Consider the following 27,546-nt stretch of genomic DNA (forward strand, 5'->3'; position numbering starts at 1 on the left):
TCAATATATATCAATACAGTCTGCAAGGGATACAGTCCGTAAGCACACATGATTGTGCGTGCTGCTGGTCCACTAATAGTACTAACCTTTAACAGTTAATTTTACTGATTTTCATTCATTACTAGTTTCTATGTAACTGTTTTTATATTGTTGTACTTTCTTTTTTATTCAAGAAAATGTTTTTAATTTATTTATCTTATTTTACTAATTTTTTAAAAAAGTACCTTATCTTCACCATACCTGGTTGTCCAAATTAGGCATAATAATGTGTTAATTCCACGACTGTATATATCGGTTGATATCGGTATCGGTAATTAAAGAGTTGGACAATATCGGATATCGGCAAAAAGCCATTATCGGACATCCCTAGTAGTGAATTAGTCATCTGTCATTCAACTCATCAAGTAGTGAATTAGTCATCTGTACATTCAACTCATCAGTTCACTTTTATAGAGAATAATGACGTGTTGGCATGCGGGAATACTACAAATAAACATTTCACGTGACTTACTGAAGACTTGTTGGCAAAGACGGGGATGAGTAGACGTGGACGCCAAGATGATTTTTTTGGTGTAGAAACTTATGTGTGTCAATTCTTAGACATGATGTAAATGTCTATATTAGCTATATTAGCCTACTATCAAAATTACTTTTAAAGTCTTATATAGGTTTTATAATAAAGGCAACACATGATGTAAATGTCTATATTAGCTATATTAGCCTACTATCAAAATGACTTTTAAAGTCTTATATAAGTGTTATAATGAAGACAACACATGATGTAAGTGTCCATATTAGCTATATTAGCCTACTATCAAATGACTTTAAAAGTCTTATATAAGTGTTATAATGAAGACAACACATGATGTAAGTGTCTATATTAGCCTACTATCAAAATGACTTTAAAAGTCTTATATAAGTGTTATAATGAAGGCAACACATGATGTAAGTGTCTATATTAGCCTACTATCAAAATGACTTTAAAAGTCTTATATAAGTGTTATAATGAAGACAACACATGATGTAAGTGTCTATATTAGCCTACTATCAAAACGACTTTAAAAGTCTTATATAAGTGTTATAATGAAGACAACACATGATGTAAGTGTCCATATTAGCTATATTAGCCTACTATCAAATGACTTTAAAAGTCTTATATAAGTGTTATAATGAAGACAACACATGATGTAAGTGTCTATATTAGCCTACTATGAAAATGACTTTAAAAGTCTTATATAAGTGTTATAATGAAGACAACACATGATGTAAGTGTCTATATTAGCTATATTAGCCTACTATCAAAATAACTTTAAAAGTCTTATATAAGTGTTATAATGAAGACAACACATGATGTAAGTGTCTATAATAGCCTACTATGAAAATGACTTTAAAAGTCTTATATAAGTGTTATAATGAAGACAACACATGATGTAAGTGTCTATATTAGCCTACTATCAAAACGACTTTAAAAGTCTTATATAAGTGTTATAATGAAGACAAGACATGATGTAAGTGTCTATATTAGCCTACTATCAAAATAACTTTAAAAGTCTTATATAAGTGTTATAATGAATACAACACATGATGTAAGTGTCTATATTAGCCTACTATCAAAATGACTTTAAAAGTCTTACTGTATATAAGTGTTATAATAAAGGCAACACATGATGTAAGTGTCTATATTAACTATATTAGCCTACTATCAAAACGACTTTAAAAGTCTTATATAAGTGTTATAATGAAGACAATACATGATGTAACTGTCTATATTATCTATATTAGCTTACTATCAAAATGACTTTAAAAGTCTTATATAAGTGTTATAATGAAGGCAACACATGATGTAAGTGTCTATATTAGCCTACTATCAAAAAATGAGCATGCTAACAGTTAGCATGTGACACACACCAAGTTATATGACTCTGAGGTTTACGCCTGCTTATCGTGCTAATGTTAGCAGTTAGCATATATTAAGTACAAAGTTACATGACTCTGAGGTTAATGGGTAAAAAACTGACCAACCACAATAGTTTGTTAACAGTCAGCATATGTGGAGTACCAAGAAGTGAAATGAGTCTGAGGTCAATGGGTACAAAATGTTCCAAAAAAGTTAGTTTATTAACGTTAGCGTGCTAACATGCTAACAGTCATTGTGTGTCACGTGTACAAATGACTACATTATTATGATGACAGCATTAGTAAGACTGACCTGACGCTCATGCTGTATGCTGCTTTGTGTCCATTGTTCTCCGGTGCTACTACTACTTGATCCATGCCTGCGCAGTAAAACTCTTCTGAAAAGCCGGCACGTGGCGATGGGAAGGAAGAAGTTTAACATGGACCCCAAAAAGGTAGCAAGGCTGAAAGGTCAACCGTCATGTGAGCGCGGCAACGAGCGTGTCTGCGCCGTCTGTGCAGGGCATCGTGTTTCTGGTGGACAACGAGCTGCTGCGACACACGGCGGAGGACATCGCTCAGTTCCTCTACAAAGGAGAGGGCCTCAACAAGACGGCCATAGGAGACTACCTGGGAGAAAGGTGGTCCACTAGTTAGTCCTCTCGCTGCTTTTCACTCTGTGACCGCTGCCACTGCTCCTCTGCAGGGACGACTTCAACATCAAAGTTCTCCAGGCTTTCGTAGACCTGCACGAGTTCACCGACCTCAACCTGGTCCAGGCCCTCAGGTACACTCATCACAGCACAGAACCATAATAGTGGGAGAGTCCAGTCCATAGTGGATCTAACATAATAGTGAGAGTCCAGTCCATAGTGGATCTAACATAATAGTGGGAGAGTCCAGTCCATAGTGGATCTAACATAATAGTGGGAGAGTCCCGTCCATAGTGGATCTAACATAATAGTGTGAGAGTCCAGTCCATAGTGGATCTAGTTAATAGTGTGAGAGTCCAGTCCATAGTGGATCTAACATAATAGTGGGAGAGTCCAGTCCATAGTGGATCTAACATAATAGTGGGAGAGTCCAGTCCATAGTGGATCTAACATAATAGTGTGAGAGTCCAGTCCATAGTGGATCTAACATAATAGTGTGAGAGTCCAGTCCATAGTGGATCTAACATAATAGTGGGAGAGTCCAGTCCATAGTGGATCTAACATAATAGTGTGAGAGTCCAGTCCATAGTGGATCTAACATAATAGTGAGAGTCCAGTCCATAGTGGATCTAACATAATAGTGTGAAAGTCCAGTCCATAGTGGATCCAACATAATAGTGAGAGAGTCCAGTCCATAGTGGATCTAACATAATAGTGGGAGAGTCCAGTCCATAGTGGATCTAACATAATAGTGTGAGAGTCCAGTCCATAGTGGATCTAACATAATAGTGTGAGAGTCCAGTCCATAGTGGATCTAACATAATAGTGGGAGAGTCCAGTCCATAGTGGATCTAACATAATAGTGTGAGAGTCCAGTCCATAGTGGATCTAACATAATAGTGTGAGAGTCCAGTCCATAGTGGATCTAACATAATAGTGGGAGAGTCCAGTCCATAGTGGATCTAACATAATAGTGGGAGAGTCCAGTCCATAGTGGATCTAACATAATAGTGAGAGAGTCCAGTCCATAGTGGATCTAACATAATAGTGTGAGAGTCCAGTCCATAGTGGATCTAACATAATAGTGTGAGAGTCCAGTCCATAGTGGATCTAACATAATAGTGTGAGAGTCCAGTCCATAGTGGATCTAACATAATAGTGTGAGAGTCCAGTCCATAGTGGATCTAACATAATAGTGTGAGAGTCCAGTCCATAGTGGATCTAACATAATAGTGGGAGAGTCCAGTCCATAGTGGATCTAACATAATAGTGGGAGAGTCCAGTCCATAGTGGATCTAACATAATAGTGAGAGAGTCCAGTCCATAGTGGATCTAACATAATAGTGGGAGAGTCCAGTCCATAGTGGATCTAACATAATAGTGTGAGAGTCCAGTCCATAGTGGATCTAACATAATAGTGTGAGAGTCCAGTCCATAGTGGATCTAACATAATAGTGAGAGTCCAGTCCATAGTGGATGTAACATAATAGTGAGAGTCCAGTCCATAGTGGATCTAACATAATAGTGTGAGAGTCCAGTCCATAGTGGATCTAAAATAATAGTGTGAGAGTCCAGTCCATAGTGGATCCAACATAATAGTGAGAGTCCAGTCCATAGTGGATCTAACATGATAGTGTGAGAGTCCAGTTTATAGTGGATCTAAAATAATAGTGTGAGAGTCCAGTCCATAGTGGATCTAAAATAATAGTGTGAGAGTCCAGTCCATAGTGGATCTAACATAATAGTGAGAGTCCAGTCCATAGTGGATCTAACATAATAGTGTGAGAGTCCAGTCCATAGTGGATCTAACATGATAGTGTGAGAGTCCAGTCCATAGTGGATCCAACATAATAGTGAGAGTCCAGTCCATAGTGGATCTAACATAATAGTGTGAGAGTCCAGTCCATAGTGGATCTAACATGATAGTGTGAGAGTCCAGTCCATAGTGGATCTAAAATAATAGTGTGAGACTCCAGTCCATAGTGGATCTAACATAATAGTGAGAGTCCAGTCTATAGTGGGGCCAGCAGGAGACCATCCCGAGCGGAGACAGGTCAGCAGCGCAGAGATGTCCCCAACCGATGCACAGGCGAGCTGTCCACCCCGGGTCTCGACTCTGGACAGCCAGTGCTTCATCCGTGGCTACCGAACCTGTGCCCCCCCCTCCACGAGGGAGAGGGGGGCAGAGCAGAAAAGAAACGGCAGATCAACTGGTCTAAAAAGGGGGGTCTATTTAAAGGCTAGAGTATACAAATGAGTTTTAAGATGAGACTTAAATGCTTCTACTGAGGTAGCATCTCTAACTGTTACTGCTAGAACATTCCATAGTACTGGAGCCCCAATAGATAACGCTCTATAGCCCGCAGACTTTTTTTGGGCTCTGGGAATCCCTAATAAGCCGGAGTTCTCTGAAGGCAGATTTATTGCCGGGACATATGGTACAATACAATCAGCAATTTAGTGCTGCCAATTAACCTATCCCCAGGTGCATGTCTTTGGAGGTGGGAGGGGCCTATCCCAGGTGCATGTCTTTGGAGGTGGGAGGGGCCTATCCCAGGTGCATGTCTTTGGAGGTGGGAGGAAGCCGGAGTAGAACCCACACAGTCACAGGGAGAACATGCAAACTCCACACAGAAAGACCCCGAGCCCGGGATTGAACTCAGGACTACTCAGGACCTTCGTATTGTGAGACACATGCACTAACCCCTGTTCCACCGTGCTGCTCAGAATATAGCATATATGTAATATTTACATCATATATGTACAGTATATGATATAAAAACCCGCATCCCGGGGACGCGCAGACTTGTGGGAATGTGCGTCCTTTCTGATTTGAATGCGTAAAAAGACACACAAAGTGCGTTAACGCCAACACTGATACAGTATATGCATAACATGATCAAACCTTGTTCCTGTCACATTTTGTACCGACTGTAGTCTTTTCATGGGAGACCCGAAAATAATACATTACAGTAATCAAAACTGGATGTAACGAATTCATGAATAATTTTAGCGTTATTACAGAGATGAAAGAAGGTTGTTTTAGTAACACTCTTCATGTTAATATTCTTAATATATGTTGATACTAATTGATATCACATTGGTTTTTACATGTGTGCACGCATGTTTTTAGCCTTTTTATTAAAGAAAATGTATGCGTCATAAGAGATTATGCTCATTATCCGCTGACGTCATGACAACCATGCCCTCACCGCCACAGGCAGCCTAGGAGAAACCATCTATCTGCTGTGTTTGCAGACAATTTCTGTGGAGCTTTCGATTGCCTGGTGAGGCCCAGAAGATCGATAGGATGATGGAGGCCTTTGCTCAGAGATACTGTCGCTGCAACCCTGGCGTCTTCCAGAGCACTGGTAACCACACACACACACACACACACACACACACACACACACACACACACACACACGCACACACACACACTACTTTGCTAAGTAAAGTGAATGTTTTCTCTCGGGCTGTCAAGTGAGTACATTTTTTAATCAGATTGATCACACTCTTGAATTGTGATTAATCATGATTAAGACACACACATTGACAGACACACACACTTATTGACAGACAAACACATTGACAGACACACACATTGACAGACACACACACACATTGACAGACACACACACACACACATTGACAGACACACACACACACCTATTGACAGACACACACACTTATTGACAGACACACACTTATTCACAGACACACACACATTGACAGACACACACACCTATTGACAGACACACACACACATTGACAGACACACACACACACATTGACAGACACACACACACACACACACCTATTGACAGACACACACACTTATTGACGGACACACACTTATTGACAGACACATACTTATTGACAGACACACACACTTTGACAGACACACACACATTGACAGACACACACACACATTGACAGACACACACACTTATTGACAGACACACACCTATTGACAGACACACACCTATTGACAGACACACACCTATTGACAGACACACACCTATTGACAGACACACACACACACACACATTGACAGACACACACACCTATTGACAGACACACACACACACCTATTGACAGACACACACACACATTGACAGACACACACACACACACACATTGACAGACACACACACCTATTGACAGACACACACACACACCTATTGACAGACACACACACACATTGACAGACACACACACACACATTGACAGACACACACAAACAGACACACACACACACACCTATTGACAGACACACACACTTATTGACAGACACACACACTTATTGACAGACACACACATTGACAGACACACACTTATTGACAGACACACACATTGACAGACACACACACATTGACAGACACACACACACACACATTGACAGACACACACACCTATTGACAGACACACACATCTATTGACAGACACACACACACATTGACAGACACACACACACACACATTGACAGAAACACACACAAACAGACACACACACACACACACCTATTGACAGACACACACACCTATTGACAGACACACACACTTATTGACAGACACACACACTTATTGACAGACACACACACATTGACAGACACACACACATTGACAGACACACACACACATCGACAGACACGCACACATTGACAGACACACAAATAAAGGTGGATAGTTCTGTGCAGGATTATACTGAGCATTGTCTCCATACCAATATTTTGGTACCGGTACCAAAATGTATTTAGATACTTTAGCATGTGTCATGACACACTATGTGTATGTAATGTCTCATGACACACTGTGTGTATGTAATGTCTCATGACACACTATGTGTATGTAATGTCTCATGACACACTATGTGTATGTCATGTCTCATGACACAGTATGTGTATGTCATGTCTCATGACACAGTATGTGTATGTAATGTCTCATGACACACTGTGTGTATGTAATGTCTCATGACACACTATGTGTATGTAATGTGTCATGACACACTATGTGTATGTAATGTCTCATGACACACTATGTGTATGTAATGTCTCATGACACACTATGTGTATGTAATGTCTCATGACACACTATGTGTATGTAATGTGTCATGACACACTATGTGTATGTAATGTGTCATGACAAACTATGTGTATGTAATGTGTCATGACACACTGTGTGTATGTAATGTGTCATGACACACTATGTGTATGTAATGTGTCATGACACACTATGTGTATGTAATGTGTCATGACACACTATGTGTATGTAATGTCTCATAACACACTATGTGTATGTAATGTGTCATGACACACTATGCGTATGTAATGTCTCATGACACACTATGTGTATGTAATGTGTCATGACACACTATGTGTATGTAATGTGTCATGACACACTATGTGTATGTACATTTCAACATTTCTGTCAACAAACATTTGCTTCAGCCTGCGACACATAGTCATTTTGATAGTAGGCTAATATAGACACTTACATCATGTGTTGCCTTCATTATAACACTTATATAAGACATTTAAAGTCATTTTGATAGTAGGCTAATATAGACACTTACATCATGTGTTGTCTTCATTATAACACTTATATAAGACTTTTAAAGTCACTTTGATAGTAGGCTAATATAGACACTTACATCATGTGTTGCCTTCATTATAACACTTATATAAGACTTTTAAAGTCACTTTGATAATAGGCTAATATAGACACTTATATCATGTGTTGTCTTCATCATAACACTTATATAAGACTTTTAAAGTCATTTTGATAGTAGGCTAATATAGACACTTACATCATGTGTTGCCTTCATTATAACACTTATATAAGACTTTTAAAGTCATTTTGATAGTAGGCTAATATAGACACTTACATCATGTGTTGTCTTCATTATAACACTTATATAAGACTTGTAAAGTTATTTTGATAGTAGGCTAATATAACTAATATAGACACTTACATCATGTGTTGTCTTCATTATAACACTTATATAAGACTTTTAAAGTCACTTTGATAGTAGGCTAATATAGACACTTACATCATGTGTTGCCTTCATTATAACACTTATATAAGACTTTTAAAGTCACTTTGATAGTAGGCTAATATAGACACTTACATAATGTGTTGCCTTCATTATAACACTTATATAAGACTTGTAAAGTCACTTTGATAGTAGGCTAATATAGACACTTACATCATGTGTTGCCTTCATTATAACACTTATATAAGACTTTTAAAGTCACTTTGATAGTAGGCTAATATAGACACTTACATCATGTGTTGTCTTCATTATAACACCAGGGTTTCCCACACATTCATTTATTTGTGGCGGCCCGCCACGAAAGAACTACGTCCGCCACACACAAAAAATATTGTTTTTGTTTTTGTTCTCTCCAGCTTCTCAGGCAAATCATATAGTTGATGTAGATGCCTATATCGGCTGTTCAGATTTACTTTACAAAAGAGAAGTGTTGGATACTTCTCTTGTTGCCTTATTTGTATTTGACTTTATTAAATGTATTTATATTAGAAACACAACATGTGTATATAACAAAGGGTGCAAAGTCTGCAGGCAGTAGGAAACACATGGTTAAGTGTAGGGAGTAAAACTGATGGCAGTCTAAAGTTCAAGATTTTTGGAGCTCTTTGTTCAGTGGATCAGATGTTTGATGAAACTCTGTGTCTATCTACCACCACTACTGTTTTCTGTTTATTTGTTACTGACTGTGGCAGGACACCTCTGCCTCTGTTTCACTTTATGTTGCTGGTAAATAATATGGTTGTAGTAGTAGGCTAAAGTTAAATTATTTAGTATGCACTAATTAAAGGGGCAGAGCTTTAAGAGACATTTTAGCTTTTATATTTTATAATTAATTAATTAATTAATAATTAATTAATACCTGGGATTTATATAGCGCTTTTCTAAATACCCAAAGTCGCTTTACACAACTTTATTAGGAAAAGAAACTAAGAAAAGAAAAAAGAAAAGAAAAAAAAAAAAAAATAATAATAAAGAAACACCAAGGGCAATAAGATATATTTTTTGTAAGAACCACAATTAATAAATATATTTCAGTGAATAACTTATTGTTCAAATCTGTATATAAATATGTACATAAAGTGTTGTAATTATATTGTAAAATGGATGGATGGACGTCTAAAACAAAACTGTTATTATTAATTAGTAAGTATACATTTTTTGAGCCTTTTTAGAGAAAATCGAAGCATTGTAGTAATTGTGCAAATTACTCGATGATGTCATGGTGACCACGCCCATATCCACGCCCATAGCCATGCCCCCACCGCCACGGGTATCTTGGCAGTTTATGGGAAACACTGAACACTTATATAAGACTTTTAAAGTCATTTTGATAGTAGGCTAATATGGACACTTACATCATGTGTTGTCTTCATTATAACATTTATATAAGACTTTTAAAGTCATTTTGATAGTAGGCTAATATAGCTAATATAGGCACTTACATCATGTGTTGTCTTCATTATAACACTTATATAAGACTTTTCATTTTTTGCGGCTCCAGTCAGATTAGTTTTTTGTATTTTTGCTCCAATATGGCTCCTTCAACCCCTGGTGTAGGGAATCCCAATCATGTGTGAGGACGTATGTATTCTCCCTGCTTGCAGACACGTGTTACGTGCTGTCGTTCGCCATCATCATGCTCAACACCAGCCTGCACAACCCCAACGTGAGGGACAAGCCTGCAGTGGACCGCTTCATCTCCATGAACAGAGGCATCAACGAGGGCGGGGACCTGCCTGAGGACCTCCTGCGGGTGCGTTGCCCGAGTCCTGTTGTCTGGCCAGCGGCGCTAACCCCCCCCGTCTTCTCCTCTCGTTGAAGAACCTGTACGACAGCATCAAAAACGAGCCTTTCAAGATCCCGGAGGACGACGGCAACGACCTCACGCACACATTCTTCAACCCCGACAGAGAGGGCTGGCTGCTCAAACTGGGTGAGCTTTATGAACTTTCTGGAAGTCTGGGCTTGTTTTCTCTGCTGCGCTGGCATTGTCAGTCTCATGCATGGCTGAGGTGATGTGTGACTAATATGTCATCTAAATCTGCTGCTCCCTTCTTTTCTTTCTGCTTCTTCCACCTTCCAACTGCTGCTGCTTCTTTTCCCAGGAGGTATGTACCACTCACTTCTTTTAGGCCTTAGTTGTTTGTACGCCGCAAGCCCTTTCAGTCCACAGCGGCAAAGAAAGTGAAGCATTTGTGTTTACGAACTTTTAGATGGAGCCAAAATATGCTTCTGTGTACAAACCATCTTTTTGTGTCACGCCTGCAGACAAAAGGCAGGGCGCAACATTTTGGTAGAGGCTTAAAGGCCTACTGAAAGCCACTACTACCGACCACGCAGTCTGATAGTTTATACATCAATGATGAAATCTTAACATTATAACACATGCCAATACGGCCGGGTTAACTTATAAAGTGACATTTTAAATGTGCCGCTAAACTTCCGGTTCGAAACGCCTCTGAGGATGACGTATGCGCGTGACGTAGACCGGCGAACACGGGTATGCCTTCCACATTGAAGCCAATACGAAAAAGCTCTGTTTTCATTTCATAATTCCACAGTATTCTGGACATCTGTGTTCGTGAATCTGTTTCAATCATGTTCATTGCATTATGAAGAAGGAAGCTGAGCAAGCAAAGAAGAAAGTTGTCGGTGCGAAATGGACGTATTTTTCGAACGTAGTCAGCCACAACAGTACACAGCCGGCGCTTCTTTGTTTACATTCCCGAAAGATGCAGTCAAGATGGAAGAACTCGGATAACAGAGACTCTTAACCAGGAGGACTTTTGACTTCGATACACAGACGCCTGTAGAGAACTGGGACAACACAGACTCTTACCAGGATTACTTTGATTTGGATGACAAAGACGCAGACGTGCTACTGTGAGTATGCAGCTTTGGCTTCTAAACATTTGATCGCTTGACCGTATGTGCGCAACTTTTTTTTGCGTATGTACGTAACTTTTTTTAAATATATAAGCTTTATGAACCTTGGGTTAGGTGAACGGTCTTTTGGGCTGAGTGATTGTGTGTGTTGATCAGGTGTTTGAATTGTATTGGCGTGTTCTATGGAGCTAGGAGCTCGCATAGGAGCTAGGAGCTAGCATAACACGTACCGTACCGTACGTGCGCGTCACGTACGTAACTTTTTAAAAATATATAAGCTTTATGAACCTTGGGTTAGGTGAACGGTCTTTTGGGCTGAGTGATTGTGTGTGTTGATCAGGTGTTTGAATTGTATTGGCGTGTTCTATGGAGCTAGGAGCTAGCAGAGGAGCTAGGAGCTAGCATAACACGTACCGTACCGTACGTGCGCGTCACGTACGTAACTTTTTAAAAATATATAAGCTTTATGAACCTTGGGTTAGGTGAACGGTCTTTTGGGCTGAGTGATTGTGTGTGTTGATCAGGTGTTTGAATTGTATTGGCGTGTTCTATGGAGCTAGGAGCTAGCAGAGGAGCTAGGAGCTAGCATAACAAACACGCAGGTGTTTTTATGCAGGATTAATTTGTGGCATATTAAATATAAGCCTGGTTGTGTTGTGGCTAATAGAGTATATATATGTCTTGTGTTTATTTACTGTTGTAGTCATTCCCAGCTGAATATCAGGTCACCCCCGGCTCTCACAGCATCTTCCCTATCTGAATAGCTTCAACTCCCCACTAGTCCTTCACTTGCACTTTACTCATCCACAAATCTTTCATCCTCGCTCAAATTAATGGGGAAATTGTCGCTTTCTCGGTCCGAATCTCTCTCACTTCATGCGGCCATCATTGTAAACAATAGGGAACTTTGCGTATATGTTCAACTGACTACGTCACGCTACTTCCGGTAGGTGCAAGCCTTTTTTTTATCAGATACCAAAAGTTGCAATCTTTATCGTCGTTGTTCTCTACTAAATCCTTTCAGCAAAAATATGGCAATATCGCGAAATGATCAAGTATGACACATAGAATAGATCTGCTATCCCCGTTTAAATAAAAAAAATTCATTTCAGTAGGCCTTTAAACTCGATATACAGTGGTGGTCAAAAGTGTACATTTACTTGTAAAGAACATCATGTCATGGCTGTCAATCATTTCTACAACTCTTATTTTGTTGTGATGTAGTGATTGGAGCACATACTTGTTGGTCACAAAAAACATTCATGAAGTTTGCTTCTTTTATGAATTTATTATGGGTCTACTGAAAATGTGAGGGTCAAAAGTATACATACAGCAATGTTAATATTTGCTTACATGTCCCTTGGCAAGTTGACCTGCAATAAGGCGCTTTTGGTAGCCATCCACAAGCTTCTGCTTGACCACATGACCACTAAATTGCTGCAGTTCAGCTAAATGTGTTGCTTTTCTGACATGGACTTGTTTCTTCAGCATTGTCCACACCAGGGGTCACCAACCTTTTTGAAACCAAGAGCTACTTTTTGGGTACTGATTAATGCGAAGGGCTACCAGTTTGATACACACTTAAATAAATTGCCAGAAATAGCCAATTTGCTCAATTTACCTTTAACTCTATGTTATTAATAATTAATGATATTTACACTTAATTGAACAGTTTAAAAGAGGAGAAAACACGAAAAAATTCCAATTAAATTTTGAAACATAGTTTATCTTCAATTTGGACTCTTTAAAATTTAAAATTCAACCGGAAAAAAGAAGAGAAAAACTAGCTAATTCGAATCTTTTTGAAAAAATTAAAAAAATAATTTATGGAACATCATTAGTAATTTTTCCTGATTAAGATTAATTTTAGAATTTTGATGACATGTTTTAAATAGGTTATAATCCAATCTGCACTTTGTTAGAATATATAACAAATTGTACCAAGCTATATTTCTAACAAAGACAAATCATTATTTCTTCTAGATTTTCCAGAACAAAATTTTTAAAAGAAATTCAAAAGACTTTGAAATAAGATTTAAATTTGATTCTACAGATTTACTAGATTTGCCATAACAATTGTTTTGAATTTTAATCATGATAAGTTTGAAGAAATATTTCACAAATATTCTTAGTCGAAAAAACAAGCTAAAATGAAGAATAAATTAAAATGTATTTATTATTCTTTACAATAAAAAAAATACATTTACTTGAACATTGATTTAAATTGTCAGGAAAGAAGAGGAAGGAATTTAAAAGGTAAAAAGGTATATGTGTTTAAAAATCCTAAAATAATTTTTAAGGTTGTATTTTTTCTCTAAAATTGTCTTTCTGAAAGTTATAAGAAGCAAAGTAAAAAAATTAATGAATTTATTTAAACAAGTGAAGACCAAGTCTTTAAAATATTTTCTTGGATTTTCAAATTCTATTTGAGTTTTGTCTCTCTTAGAATTAAAAATGTCGGGCAAAGCGAGACCAGCTTGCTAGTAAATAAATACAATTTTAAAAATAGAGGCAGCTCACTGGTAAGTGCTGCTATTTGAGCTATTTTTAGAACAGGCCAGCGGGCTACTCATCTGGTCCTTACGGGCTACCTGGTGCCCGCGGGCACCACGTTGGTGACCCCTGGTCCACACCTTCAAAGGCCTACTGAAATGAATGTTTTTTATTTAAACGGGGATAGCAGATCCATTCTATGTGTCATACTTGATCATTTCGCGATATTGCCATATTTTTGCTGAAAGTATTTAGTAGAGAACAACGACGATAAAGTTCGCAACTTTTGGTCGCTAATAAAAAAAAAAGCCTTGCCTGTACCGGAAGTAGCGTGACGTCACAGGTGGAAAGGCTCCTCACATTTCCCCATTGTTTACACCAGCAGCGAGAGCGATTCGGACCGAGAAAGCGACGACTACCCCATTAATTTGAGCCAGGATGAAAGATTCGTGGATGAGGAACGTGAGAGTGAAGGACTAGAGTGCAGTGCAGGACGCATCTTTTTTCGCTCTGACCGTAACTTAGGTACAAGCTGGCTCATTGGATTCCACACTCTCTCCTTTTTCTATTGTGGATCACGGATTTGTATTTTAAACCACCTCGGATACTATATCCTCTTGAAAATGAGAGTCGAGAACGCGAAATGGACATTCACAGTGACTTTTATCTCCACGACAATACATCGGCGAAGCACTTTAGCTACGGAGCTAACGTGATAGCATCGTGCTTAACTGCAGATAGAAACAAAAGAAATAAACCCCTGACTGGAAGGATAGACAGAAAATCAACAATACTATTAAACCATGGACATGTAACTACACGGTTAATGCTTTCCAGCCTGGCGAAGCTTAACAATGCTGTTGCTAATGACGCCATTGAAGCTAACTTAGCAACGGGACCTCACAGAGCTATGCTAAAAACATTAGCTATCCATCTACACCAGCCCTCATCTGCTCATCAACACCCGTGCTCACCTGCGTTCCAGCGATCGACGGAGCGACGAAGGACTTCACCCGATCATCGATGCGGTCGGCGGCTAGCGTTGGATAGCGCGTCTGCCCGTTGTGTTGCTGCAACCAGCCGCTAATACACCGATCCCACCTACAGCTTTCTTCTTTGCAGTCTCCATTGTTAATTGAAGAAATTGCAAAAGATTCACCAACACAGATGTCCAGAATACTGTGGAATTTTGCGATGAAAACCGAGCTTTTTGTATTGGACACAATGTGTCCGAATACTTCCGTTTCAACCATTGACGTCACGCGCATACGTCATCATACATAGATGTTTTCAACCGGAAGTTTCGCGGGAAATTTTAAATGTCACTTTATAAGTTAACCCGGCCGTATTGGCATGTGTTGCAATGTTAAGATTTCATCATTGATATATAAACTATCAGACTGCGTGGTCGCTAGTAGTGGCTTTCAGTAGGACTTTAAGTCAGGGCTTTGGAAAGGCCATTCTAAAACCTTCATTCTAGCCTTATTTAGCCATTCCTTTACCACTTTTGAGGTGTGTTTGGGGTCATTGTCCTGTTGGAACACCCAACTGCGCCCAAGACCCAACCTCCGGGCTGATGATTTTAGCTTGTCCTGAACAATTTGGAGCTAATCCTCCTTTTTCATTGTCCCATTTAAAGCAGCAGTTCCATTGGCAGCAAAACAGGCCCAGAGCATAATACTACCACCACCATGCTTGACGGTAGGGATGGTGTTCCTGGGATTAAAGGCCTCACCTTTTCTCCTCCAAACATATTGCTGGGTATTGTGGCCAAACAGCTCCATTTTTGTTTCATCGGACATCACATGGACAAAGATAAGACCTAGTAAATCAGGCTAAAATGAAGGTACTCCTGGCAAATAGTGTTTTTTAAATTTTATTTTATTTTTTATTTTTTTTAACTCCACAGCAATTCTCTCCTCTTTTCCTCTCCACGCTGGTCTGTTGTCTTTTCAGGACTCATATTAAGTTGACAATATGGACAAAACCTGTGAAAAGGAGAAAAACCACAGAAAAGGCACATTGTATTGACGTGGAGGCTTCCGCCGACCCATGGCGTCTCTGCGCCCTGCTTTTTGTCTGCAGGCGTGACGGGAAATGAATTGGTACACGGAGACATAGTTGGCACACAAAGTCATACTCGGTCTAAAAGTTCGTAAATGGAAAGTTTGCAGAAGTGAACGTGTTCACTGTTAATATCTGGTTACTTTCTGTTGTAACATGTTCTATCTAGCACTTATTCTTCTCTTGTTTCAAGACTTTACATTGGTTCTGGGACAAATTTAGGGTGGATCCATCAATACCAAGTAGTTAGTTACAGGTTATACTTCAAGGGGTACTGCACTGTTGTTGGATCATTCACAATCATCATGAGAGACAACAAGACTAAAGGTTGTTTTTTTTTTGCATTCTAACATGTAATAATCGGCTTATCCTAGGTGGCTAGCAATGCAGCTAATGTTAGCAATCAATTCTACCTCTAAATCACTTTAAAAATGCATTCAAAAATTGCGACAATACTTCATTTGCGTTCTGTAACCTGTATAATAACTAGAGATGTCCGATAATATCGGCCGGCCGATATTATCGGCCGATAAATGCTTTAAAATGTAATATCGGAAATTATCGGTATCGTTTTTTTATTATCGGTATCGTGTTTTTTTTTGTTGTTTTTTTTATTTTTATTAAATCAACATAAAAAACACAAGATACACTTACAATTAGTGCACCAACCCAAAAAACCTCCCTCCCCCATTTACACTCATTCACACAAAAGGGTTGTTTCCTTCTATTATTAATATTCTGGTTCCTACATTATACATCAATATATATCAATACAGTCTGCAAGGGATACAGTCCGTAAGCACACATGATTGTGCGTGCTGCTGCTCCACTAATAATACTAACCTTTAACAGTTAATTTTACTAATTTTCATTAATTACTAGTTTCTATGTAACTGATTTTATATTGTTTTACTTTCTTTTTCATTCAAGAAAATGTTTTTAATTTATTTATCTTATTTTATTTTATTAATAAAAAAAAAAAGTACCTTATCTTCACCATACCTGGTTGTCCAAATTAGGCATAATAATGTGTTAATTCCACAACTGTATATATCAGTATCGGTATCGGTTGATATCGGTATCGGTAATTAAAGAGTTGGACAATATCGGATATCGGCAAAAAGCCATTATCGGACATCCCTAATAATAACCAAACTGTAGCAACATCGTTATTGTAAGAGTAACACTGAGGAACTCTTTTTCCAGCTTACTAACACATCGCCATGCTACGGTATTAGCCGTAAAAGCTAACTACGGAAAGAGATAAGCTAGGGTCTACGTCAACACGCAACACGTTTGAGTTTGTAATGCACAACACAACGTGATAGGACACCAATCTGTACTGAGTGAAAAACATGAACAATCATATTACAGTATCTGTAAAGTATTATTTCATGTTTATTTGTACACAGCTAGCCAAACAGTGTATGTAGCATAGTTGTAATAACACACATGATGTGTATCATGATCAATATTAAAGTGACTCAGTCCATGGACAGTGGTCTGTTTGGCCCAGCTGGCCAGGGACGTTTTTTCCACTTTATTTGGGTAAGCACTCCATTTATGTCGGCATAGCTTAGCTCCAAACTTAACGTTTGCATTGTCAAAGTTACGCCGACCTCACTCTCTTGGCAGTTGTTCATCCTCCGTATATTCAGCTTCAAAAACACCGGGTTGTGAATCCTCATTTGTCCAAAAAAATAGTCGTCTTTGTCGTCTGTTACCAAGTCTGCCATGATGAGATAACACTCGAGTTTGTTTCTGGAAGTTGGAAGTGTGTTGCTAAGGACGAAATTAGTTCCGGCAATGCTTAAAATGATCAAAATATGGTAAATACTGTACATATTGCATATTGTTATGAAGGTGTCTGTTACTACATTGTATATATACTTGCAGTGTGTATATTGTACATATTACATATTGTTATGAAGGTGTCTGTTGCTACATTATATATATACTTGCAGTGTGTATATTGTACATATTACATATTGTTATGAAGGTGTCTGTTGCTACATTATATATATACTTGCAGTGTGTATATTGTACATATTACATATTGTTATGAAGGTGTCTGTTGCTACATTATATATATACTTGCAGTGTGTATATTGTACATATTACATATTGTTATGAAGGTGTCTGTTACTACATTATATATATACTTGCAGTGTGTATATTGTACATATTACATATTGTTATGAAGGTGTCTGTTACTACATTATATATATACTTGCAGTGTGTATATTGTACATATTACATATTGTTATGAAGGTGTATGTTACTACATTATATATACTTGCAGTGTGTATATTGTACATATTACATATTGTTATGAAGGTGTCTGTTACTACATGATATATATACTTGCAGTGTGTATATTGTACATATTACATATTGTTATGAAGGTGTCTGTTACTACATTATATATATACTTGCAGTGTGTATATTGTACATATTACATATTGTTATAAAAGTGTCTGTTACTACATTATATATATACTTGCAGTGTGTATATTGTACATATTACATATTGTTATGAAGGTGCCTGTTACTACATTATATATATACTTGCAGTGTGTATATTGTACATATTACATATTGTTATGAAGGTGTCTGTTACTACATTATATATATACTTGCAGTGTGTATATTGTACATATTACATATTGTTATGAAGGTGTCTGTTACTACATTATATATATACTTGCAGTGTGTATATTGTACATATTACATATTGTTATGAAGGTGTCTGTTACTACATTATATATATACTTGCAGTGTGTATATTGTACATATTACATATTATGAAGGTGTCTGTTACTACATTATATATATACTTGCAGTGTGTATATTGTACATATTACATATTGTTATGAAGGTGTCTGTTGCAACATTATATATATACCTGCAGTGTGTATATTGTACATATTACATATTGTTATGAAGGTGTCTGTTACTACATTATATATATACTTGCAGTGTGTATATTGTACATATTACATATTGTTATGAAGGTGTCTGTTACTACATTATATATATATACTTGCAGTGTGTATATTGTACATATTACATATTGTTATGAAGGTGTCTGTTACTACATTATATATATACTTGCAGTGTGTATATTGTACATATTACATATTGTTATGAAGGTGTCTGTTACTACATTATATATACACTTGCAGTGTGTATATTGTACATATTACATATTGTTATGAAGGTGTCTGTTACTACATTATATATATACTTGCAGTGTGTATATTGTACATATTACATATTGTTATGAAGGTGTCTGTTACTACATTATATATATACTTATAGTGTGTATATTGTACATATTACATATTGTTATGAAGGTGTCTGTTACTACATTATATATATACTTGCAGTGTGTATGTTGTACATATTACATATTGTTATGAAGGTGTCTGTTACTACATTATATATACTTGCAGTGTTTATATTGTACATATTACATATTGTTATGAAGGTGTCTGTTACTACATTACATATACTTGCAGTGTGTATAGGAAGTGTACCAACTGTACTAAATGTAGCAACAACTACATATTACCACAATAACACACACCAAATTACCGGGAGTTGTCACTGTATGGATTCAGATGTGAAAGGTACCATACCGAACGACTACACATGTCCACAAAAACTGACCATTTTACACACCCCTTTGTATTTAAATGCGACGTGGACAGAAGCGGTGGAGCGTGTGCTAACAATAGTAGGAGTAGCATGAACTCTATGTGTGTACTCGGTCCTCATTGTCTCTATGTGGGATGTTTCAGGGGGACGAGTGAAGACCTGGAAAAGGCGATGGTTCATCCTCACAGACAACTGCCTCTACTACTTTGAATACACAACAGTAAGCCTGCATCACACCACACTCACTTCCTGTGATACAACTGTCCCAGCTGCACTCAGGGGGAGGGCCAGGGTACACCCTGGACCAGTCGCCACCTCATGGCAGGGCCAACGCAGATTGAAGACTCAGTTTATTATTACAACCCGGGAGAGCTTCTTGGGGCAGCAGCTGTACGTGACACAAAGTTGGAAGGACCACCTGCGAGTGTGTCCACAGCGTGTAGAAACACGCGTGCGTACACAAGGAAGGTTAATGCAGGAAAGTAATAACAGGCTGGGAACAAAGATGGAGTGATGTCACTCCCCTTCATTTCCTGTCTGCTTTGACAGTGGAAAGAATTGTCCTCAGAGGAAGATTACGTTTGTTTACATTGAATAGATTTCCATATTTTCCATAGGTCATAGAAATGATCGATATCGACCGATACAAAAACCGTACATGGCGATACAGTTTTCAGCCATATTGCCCAGCCCTACACCAAACAGGAAGCGTGGCAAAATAAGAGCGCGGAACTGGAACTAATGTTAATTGGCAGAAAGGGCAAACCATCTCCTCATACGCAGCGTGACCAAGCTAGCACTTTGATAAAGAAGGTGAGAAAAGGAAGAACTGAAAATACGACTTCAATGAATACAAAAGTGATGTTAAATATTCATTTTATATATTTCATTCATTACTTCCTCATCGACTGTCATGCTGCTTATGTGATTATGTCATCCAATAGTCTATGGAATGAAGTAATACTGTAATTTACTGCTGATGTAATTATGTCATCTAATAGTCTATATAATGAAGTAATTAATACTGTAATTAACTGCTAATGTAATTATGTCATCTAATAGTCTATGTAATGAAGTAATTAATACTGTAATTAACTGCTAATGTAATTATGTCATCTTATAGTCTATGTAATGAAGTAAGTATGTAATACAGTAATTTACTGCTGATGTAATTATGTAATCTAATAGTCAATGTAATTATGTAATAACTGTAATGTAAAAAGTAAGGTTGTAATGTAATTTAATAATGGCATTTTGTAATAAGATATTGTAATAAAGTAATAATGTATTAAAGTTATTATGTAATATTGTAATGTAATACAATCATTATGTAATATTGTAATGTAATAAAGTCATTATGTGATATTATATTGTAATAGAGTAATAAAGTTATTATGTAATATTGTAATGTAGTAAAGTCAATATGTGATATTATATTGTAATAAAGTAATGTAATATTATCAATCAATTAATCAATGTTTATTTATATAGTCCTAAATCACAAGTGTCTCAAAGGGCTGCACAAGCCACAACCACATCCTCGGTACAGATCCCACATCAGGGCAATTATTTTATAATGTAATTATTATAATGTCATAAAGTCAATATGTGATATTATATTGTAATAAAGTCATTATAATAATATATTGTAATAAAGTCAATATGTGATATTATATTGTAATAAAGTCATTATAATAGTATATTGTAATAAAGTCATTATAGTAATATAATATTGTAATAAAGTCAATATGTGATATTATAATGTAATAAAGTCATTATAATAATATATTGTAATAAAGTCATTATAATATTATATAGTAATAAAGTCATTATAATAATATTATATTGTAATAAAATCATTATAATAATATATTGTAATAAAGTCATTATAATATTATATAGTAATAAAGTCATTATAATAATATTATATTGTAATAAAATCATTATAATAATATATTGTAATAAAGTGAATATGTGATATTGTATTGTAATAAAATCATTATAATAATATTATATAGTAATAAAGTCATTATAATAATATTGTAATAAAGTGAATATGTGCTTGACTAAACAGGACAAGGAACCTCGAGGCATCATTCCTTTGGAGAACCTCAGCATCCGAGAGGTGGAAGACCCACGCAAACCTGTGAGCTGATGTTCTACCTGCACCATCTTGTTACTATGAGCTGATGTTCTACCTGCACCATCTTGTTACTATGAGATGATGTTCTACCTGCACCATCTTGTTACTATGAGATGATGTTCTACCTGCACCATCTTGTTACTATGAGCTGATGTTCTACCTGCACCATCTTGTTACTATGAGCTGATGTTCTAACTGCACCATCTTGTTACTATGAGATGATGTTCTACCTGCACCATCTTGTTACTATGAGATGATGTTCTACCTGCACCATCTTGTTACTATGAGATGATGTTCTACCTGCACCATCTTGTTACTATGAGATGATGTTCTACCTGCACCATCTTGTTACTATGAGATGATGTTCTGCCTGCACCATCTTGTTACTATGAGATGATGCTCTACCTGCACCATCTTGTTACTATGAGATGATGTTCTACCTGCACCATCTTGTTACTATGAGATGATGTTCTACCTGCACCATCTTGTTACTATGAGATGATGTTCTACCTGCACCATCTTGTTACTATGAGATGATGTTCTACCTGCACCATCTTGTTACTATGAGATGATGTTCTACCTGCACCATCTTGTTACTATGAGATGATGTTCTACCTGCACCATCTTGTTACTATGAGATGATGCTCTACCTGCACCATCTTGTTACTATGAGATGATGCTCTACCTGCACCATCTTGTTACTATGAGATGATGCTCTACCTGCACCATCTTGTTACTATGAGATGATGTTCTACCTGCACCATCTTGTTACTATGAGATGATGTTCTGCCTGCACCATCTTGTTACTATGAACTAACAACTAAGTGCAGTATGTGTACCAACTGTACTAAATGTAGCAACTATTAAGTGTAGCAACTATTACGTGTAGCAACTATTAAGTGTAGCAACTGTACTAAGTGTAGCAACTATTAAGTGTAGCAACTGTACTAAATGTAGCAACTATTAAGTGTAGCAACTGTACTAAGTGTAGCAACTATTAAGTGTAGCAACTGTACCAACTGTACTAAATGTAGCAACTACTAAGTGTAGCAAGAGTACTGAGTCTAACAACTACTAAGTGTAGTAAGAGTACTAAGTCTAGCAACTTCTAAGTGTAGCAAGTGTACCAACTGTACTAAATGTAGCAACTATTAAGTGTAGCAAGTGTACCAATTGTACTAAATGTAGCAACTACTAAGTGTAGCAACTATTAAGTAGAGCAAGTGTACCAACTGTACTAAATGTAGCAACAACCAACTGTAGCAAGTGTACTAAGTGTAGCATGTGTACCAACTGTATTAAGTGTAGCAAGTATACTAAGTGTAGCAAGTGTACCAACTGTATTAAGTGTAGCAAGTGTACTAAGTGTAGCATGTGTACCAACTGTATTAAGTGTAGCAAGTGTACTAAGTGTAGCATGTGTACCAACTGTATTAAGTGTAGCAAGTATATTAAGTGTAGCATGTGTACCAACTGTATTAAGTGTAGCAAGTGTACTAAGTGTAGCATGTGTACCAACTGTATTAAGTGTAGCAAGTGTACTAAGTGTAGCATGTGTACCAACTGTTTTAAGTGTAGCAAGTGGACTAAGTGTAGCATGTGTACCAACTGTTTTAAGTGTAGCAAGTGTACTAAGTGTAGTGTGTGTACCAACTGTTTTAAGTGTAGCAAGTGTACTAAGTGTAGCATGTGTACCAACTGTTTTAAGTGTAGCAAGTGTACTAAGTGTAGCATGTGTACCAACTGTATTAAGTGTAGTAAGTGTACTAAGTGTAGCATGTGTACCAACTGTATTAAGTGTAGCAAGTGGACTAAGTGTAGCATGTGTACCAACTGTTTTAAGTGTAGCAAGTGGACTAAGTGTAGCATGTGTACCAACTGTTTTAAGTGTAGCAAGTGTACTAAGTGTAGTGTGTGTACCAACTGTTTTAAGTGTAGCAAGTGTACTAAGTGTAGCATGTGTACCAACTGTTTTAAGTGTAGCAAGTGTACTAAGTGTAGCATGTGTACCAACTGTATTAAGTGTAGCAAGTGTACTAAGTGTAGCATGTGTACCAACTGTATTAAGTGTAGTAAGTGTACTAAGTGTAGCATGTGTACCAACTGTATTAAGTGTAGCAAGTGTACTAAGTGTAGCGAGTGTGTACGCTTGCCAACAGAACTGTTTCGAGTTGTACATCCCCAACAACCGTGGTCAGCTGATCAAGGCGTGCAAGACGGAGGCTGATGGGCGGGTGGTAGAAGGGAACCACATGGTGTATCGCATCTCTGCCCCCACGCCTGAGGAGAAGGAGGAGTGGATCCACAGTATCAAGTAAGTCCACAACAACAACACTCAAGTATCAAGTAAGTCCACAACAACAATACTCAAGTATCAAGTAAGTCCACAACAACAATACTCAAGTATCAAGTAAGTCCACAACAACAATACTCACAAGTATCAAGTATGTCCACAACAACAACAATACTCACAAGTATCAAGTATGTCCACAGCAACAATACTCAAGTATCAAGTAAGTCCACAACAACAATACTCAAGTATCAAGTAAGTCCACAACAACAATACTCACAAGTATCAGGTATGCCTACAACAACAATACTCACAAGTATCAAGTATGTCCACAACAACAATACTCACAAGTATCAAGTATGTCCACCACAACAACAATACTCACAAGTATCAAGTATGTCCACAACAACAACAATACTCACAAGTATCAAGTATGTCCACAACAACAATACTCAAAAGTATCAAGTAAGTCCACAACAACAATACTCACAAGTATCAAGTATGCCTACAACAACAATACTCACAAGTATCAAGTATGTCCACAACAACAACAATACTCACAAGTATCAAGTATGTCCACCACAACAATACTCACAAGTATCAAGTATGTCCACCACAACAACAATGCACTTGTATCAAGTATGTCCACAACAACAATACTCGCAAGTATCAAGTATGTCCACAACATCAACAATACTCACAAGTATCAAGTATGCCCACAACATCAACAATACTCACAAGTATCAAGTAAGTCCACAACAACAATACTCACAAGTATCAAGTATGCCTACAACAACAATACTCACAAGTATCAAGTATGTCCACAACAACAACAATACTCACAAGTATCAAGTATGTCCACCACAACAATACTCGCAAGTATCAAGTATGTCCACAACATCAACAATACTCACAAGTATCAAGTATGCCCACAACATCAACAATACTCAAAAGTATCAAGTAAGTCCACAACAACAATACTCACAAGTATCAAGTATGCCTACAACAACAATACTCACAAGTATCAAGTATGTCCACAACAACAACAATACTCACAAGTATCAAGTATGTCCACCACAACAATACTCGCAAGTATCAAGTATGTCCACAACATCAACAATACTCACAAGTATCAAGTATGCCCACAACATCAACAATACTCACAAGTATCAAGTATGTCCACAACAACAACAACAATGCTCACAAGTATCAAGTATGTCCACCACAACAACAATACTCACAAGTAACAAGTATGTCCACAACAACAACAATACTCACAAGTATCAAGTATGTCCACAACAACAACAATACTCACATGTATCAAGTATGTCCACAACAACAATACTCACAAGTATCAAGTATGCCTACAACAACAATACTCACACATATCAAGTATGTCCACAACAACAACAACCATACTCACAAGTATCAAGTATGTCCACCACAACAATACTCACAAGTATCAAGTATGCCTACAACAACAATACTCACAAGTATGTCCACAACAACAACAATACTCACAAGTATCAAGTATGTCCACCACAACAACAATACTCACAAGTATCAAGTATGTCCACCACAACAACAATACTCACAAGTATCAAGTAAGTCCACCACAACAATACTCACAAGTATCAAGTATGTCCACAACAACAACAATGCTCACAAGTATCAAGTATGCCCACAACATCAATAATACTCACAAGTATCAAGTAAGTCCACAACAACAATACTCACAAGTATCAAGTATGCCCACAACAACAACAATACTCACAAGTATGTCAACAACAACAATACTCACAAGTATCAAGTATGTCCACAACAACAATACTCACAAGTATCAAGTATGTCCACAACAACAACAATACTCACAAGTATCAAGTATGTCCACAACATCAACAATACTCACAAGTATCAAGTATGCCCACAACAACAACAATACTCACAAGTATGTCAACAACAACAATACTCACAAGTATCAAGTATGTCCACAACAACAATACTCACAAGTATCAAGTATGTCCACAACAACAACAATACTCACAAGTATCAAGTATGTCCACAACATCAACAATACTCAAGTATCAAGTATGTCCACAACAACAACAATACTCACAAGTATCAAGTATGTCCACAACAACAATACTCACAAGTATCAAGTATGTCCACAACAACAACAATACTCACAAGTATCAAGTATGTCCACAACATCAACAATACTCACAGGTATCAAGTAAGTCCACAACAACAATACTCACAAGTATCAAGTATGTCCACAACAACAACAATACTCACAAGTATCAAGTATGTCCACAACATCAACAATACTCACAGGTATCAAGTAAGTCCACAACAACAATACTCACAAGTATTTATTTATTATTTAGTTTAGATTTAACATTTATATTTCGATTTACCATTTAGGTGTAAATGTAACATTTACATTTTGATTTACACATTGTAAAACAGTAATGATTCAAGGTTTAGATTTAACATTTATATTTCAATTTAATATTTTAATATAACATTTAAATTTAGATTCAAACATTTCGCTTTAAGATTTAGATACAGATTACATTTATATTAAGCATTTAAATTGAACATTTAGATTTACATGTAACATTTAGGTTTAGATTGAACATTTAGCACACCCATTTAGACTCAAGATTTGGATACAACAGTCAGATTTAACATTAAGATGATGTAGATTTATGTTTAACATTTATATTGCTATATTACATTTGGTGTGGCATCAGAGGGTGGGTCACAAACATCAGAGGGTGGGTCACAAACATCAGAGGGTGGGTCACAAACATCAGAGGGTGGGTCACAAACATCACAGGGTGGGTCACAAACATCAGAGGGTGGGTCACAAACATCAGAGGGTGGGTCACAAACATCAGAGGGTTGGTCACAAACATCAGAGGGTGGGTCACAAACATCAGAGGGTGGGTCACAAACATCAGAGGGTGGGTCACAAACATCAGAGGGTGGGTCACAAACATCAGAGGGTTGGTCACAAACATCAGAGGGTGGGTCACAAACATCACAGGGTGGGTCACAAACATCAGAGGGTGGGTCACAAACATCAGAGGGTTGGTCACAAACATCAGAGGGTGGGTAACAAACATCACAGGGTGGGTCACAAACATCAGAGGGTTGGTCACAAACATCACAGGGTGGGTCACAAACATCAGGGGGTGGGTCACAAACATCAGAGGGTGGGTCACAAACATCACAGGGTTGGTCACAAACATCAGAGGGTGGGTCACAAATAAGGCTGCAGCTAACGATTATTTTTAGATTATTTTTTTCGATTAATCGGTTAATCTATAGATTATTTTTTCGATTCATCTATAGATTATTTTTCCTTTTTCCGATTATCTTTTATTTTATTTAAAATGAAG

The 27,546-nt window shown here is 37.3% G+C and overlaps 2 protein-coding genes across 4 annotated transcripts in view; one reads left to right on the forward strand and one right to left on the reverse strand.

Moving 5' to 3' along the window:
• The window catches only part of prpf31 (PRP31 pre-mRNA processing factor 31 homolog (yeast)), a 342,441-nt gene that overhangs the window by 33,545 nt on the left and 281,350 nt on the right, over positions 1-27,546 (reverse strand). The gene's annotated exons all lie outside the window — the stretch shown is intronic.
• The window catches only part of cyth2 (cytohesin 2), a 48,204-nt gene that overhangs the window by 14,888 nt on the left and 5,770 nt on the right, over positions 1-27,546 (forward strand). The window contains exons 3-11 of one of the 2 annotated variants that reach the window (XM_062062491.1): positions 2,285-2,351; positions 2,419-2,537; positions 2,603-2,683; positions 5,808-5,920; positions 10,208-10,356; positions 10,425-10,537; positions 19,848-19,926; positions 21,781-21,852; positions 24,009-24,163. In XM_062062491.1, the coding sequence (XP_061918475.1) occupies positions 2,285-2,351; positions 2,419-2,537; positions 2,603-2,683; positions 5,808-5,920; positions 10,208-10,356; positions 10,425-10,537; positions 19,848-19,926; positions 21,781-21,852; positions 24,009-24,163 (948 nt within the window). The remainder of the gene's footprint in view (positions 1-2,284; positions 2,352-2,418; positions 2,538-2,602; positions 2,684-5,807; positions 5,921-10,207; positions 10,357-10,424; positions 10,538-19,847; positions 19,927-21,780; positions 21,853-24,008; positions 24,164-27,546) is intronic. The other variant, XM_062062490.1, reaches the window with a different exon arrangement.

This window comes from Entelurus aequoreus, linkage group LG11 (assembly GCF_033978785.1).
Source record: "Entelurus aequoreus isolate RoL-2023_Sb linkage group LG11, RoL_Eaeq_v1.1, whole genome shotgun sequence".
NCBI lineage: Eukaryota > Metazoa > Chordata > Actinopteri > Syngnathiformes > Syngnathidae > Entelurus > Entelurus aequoreus.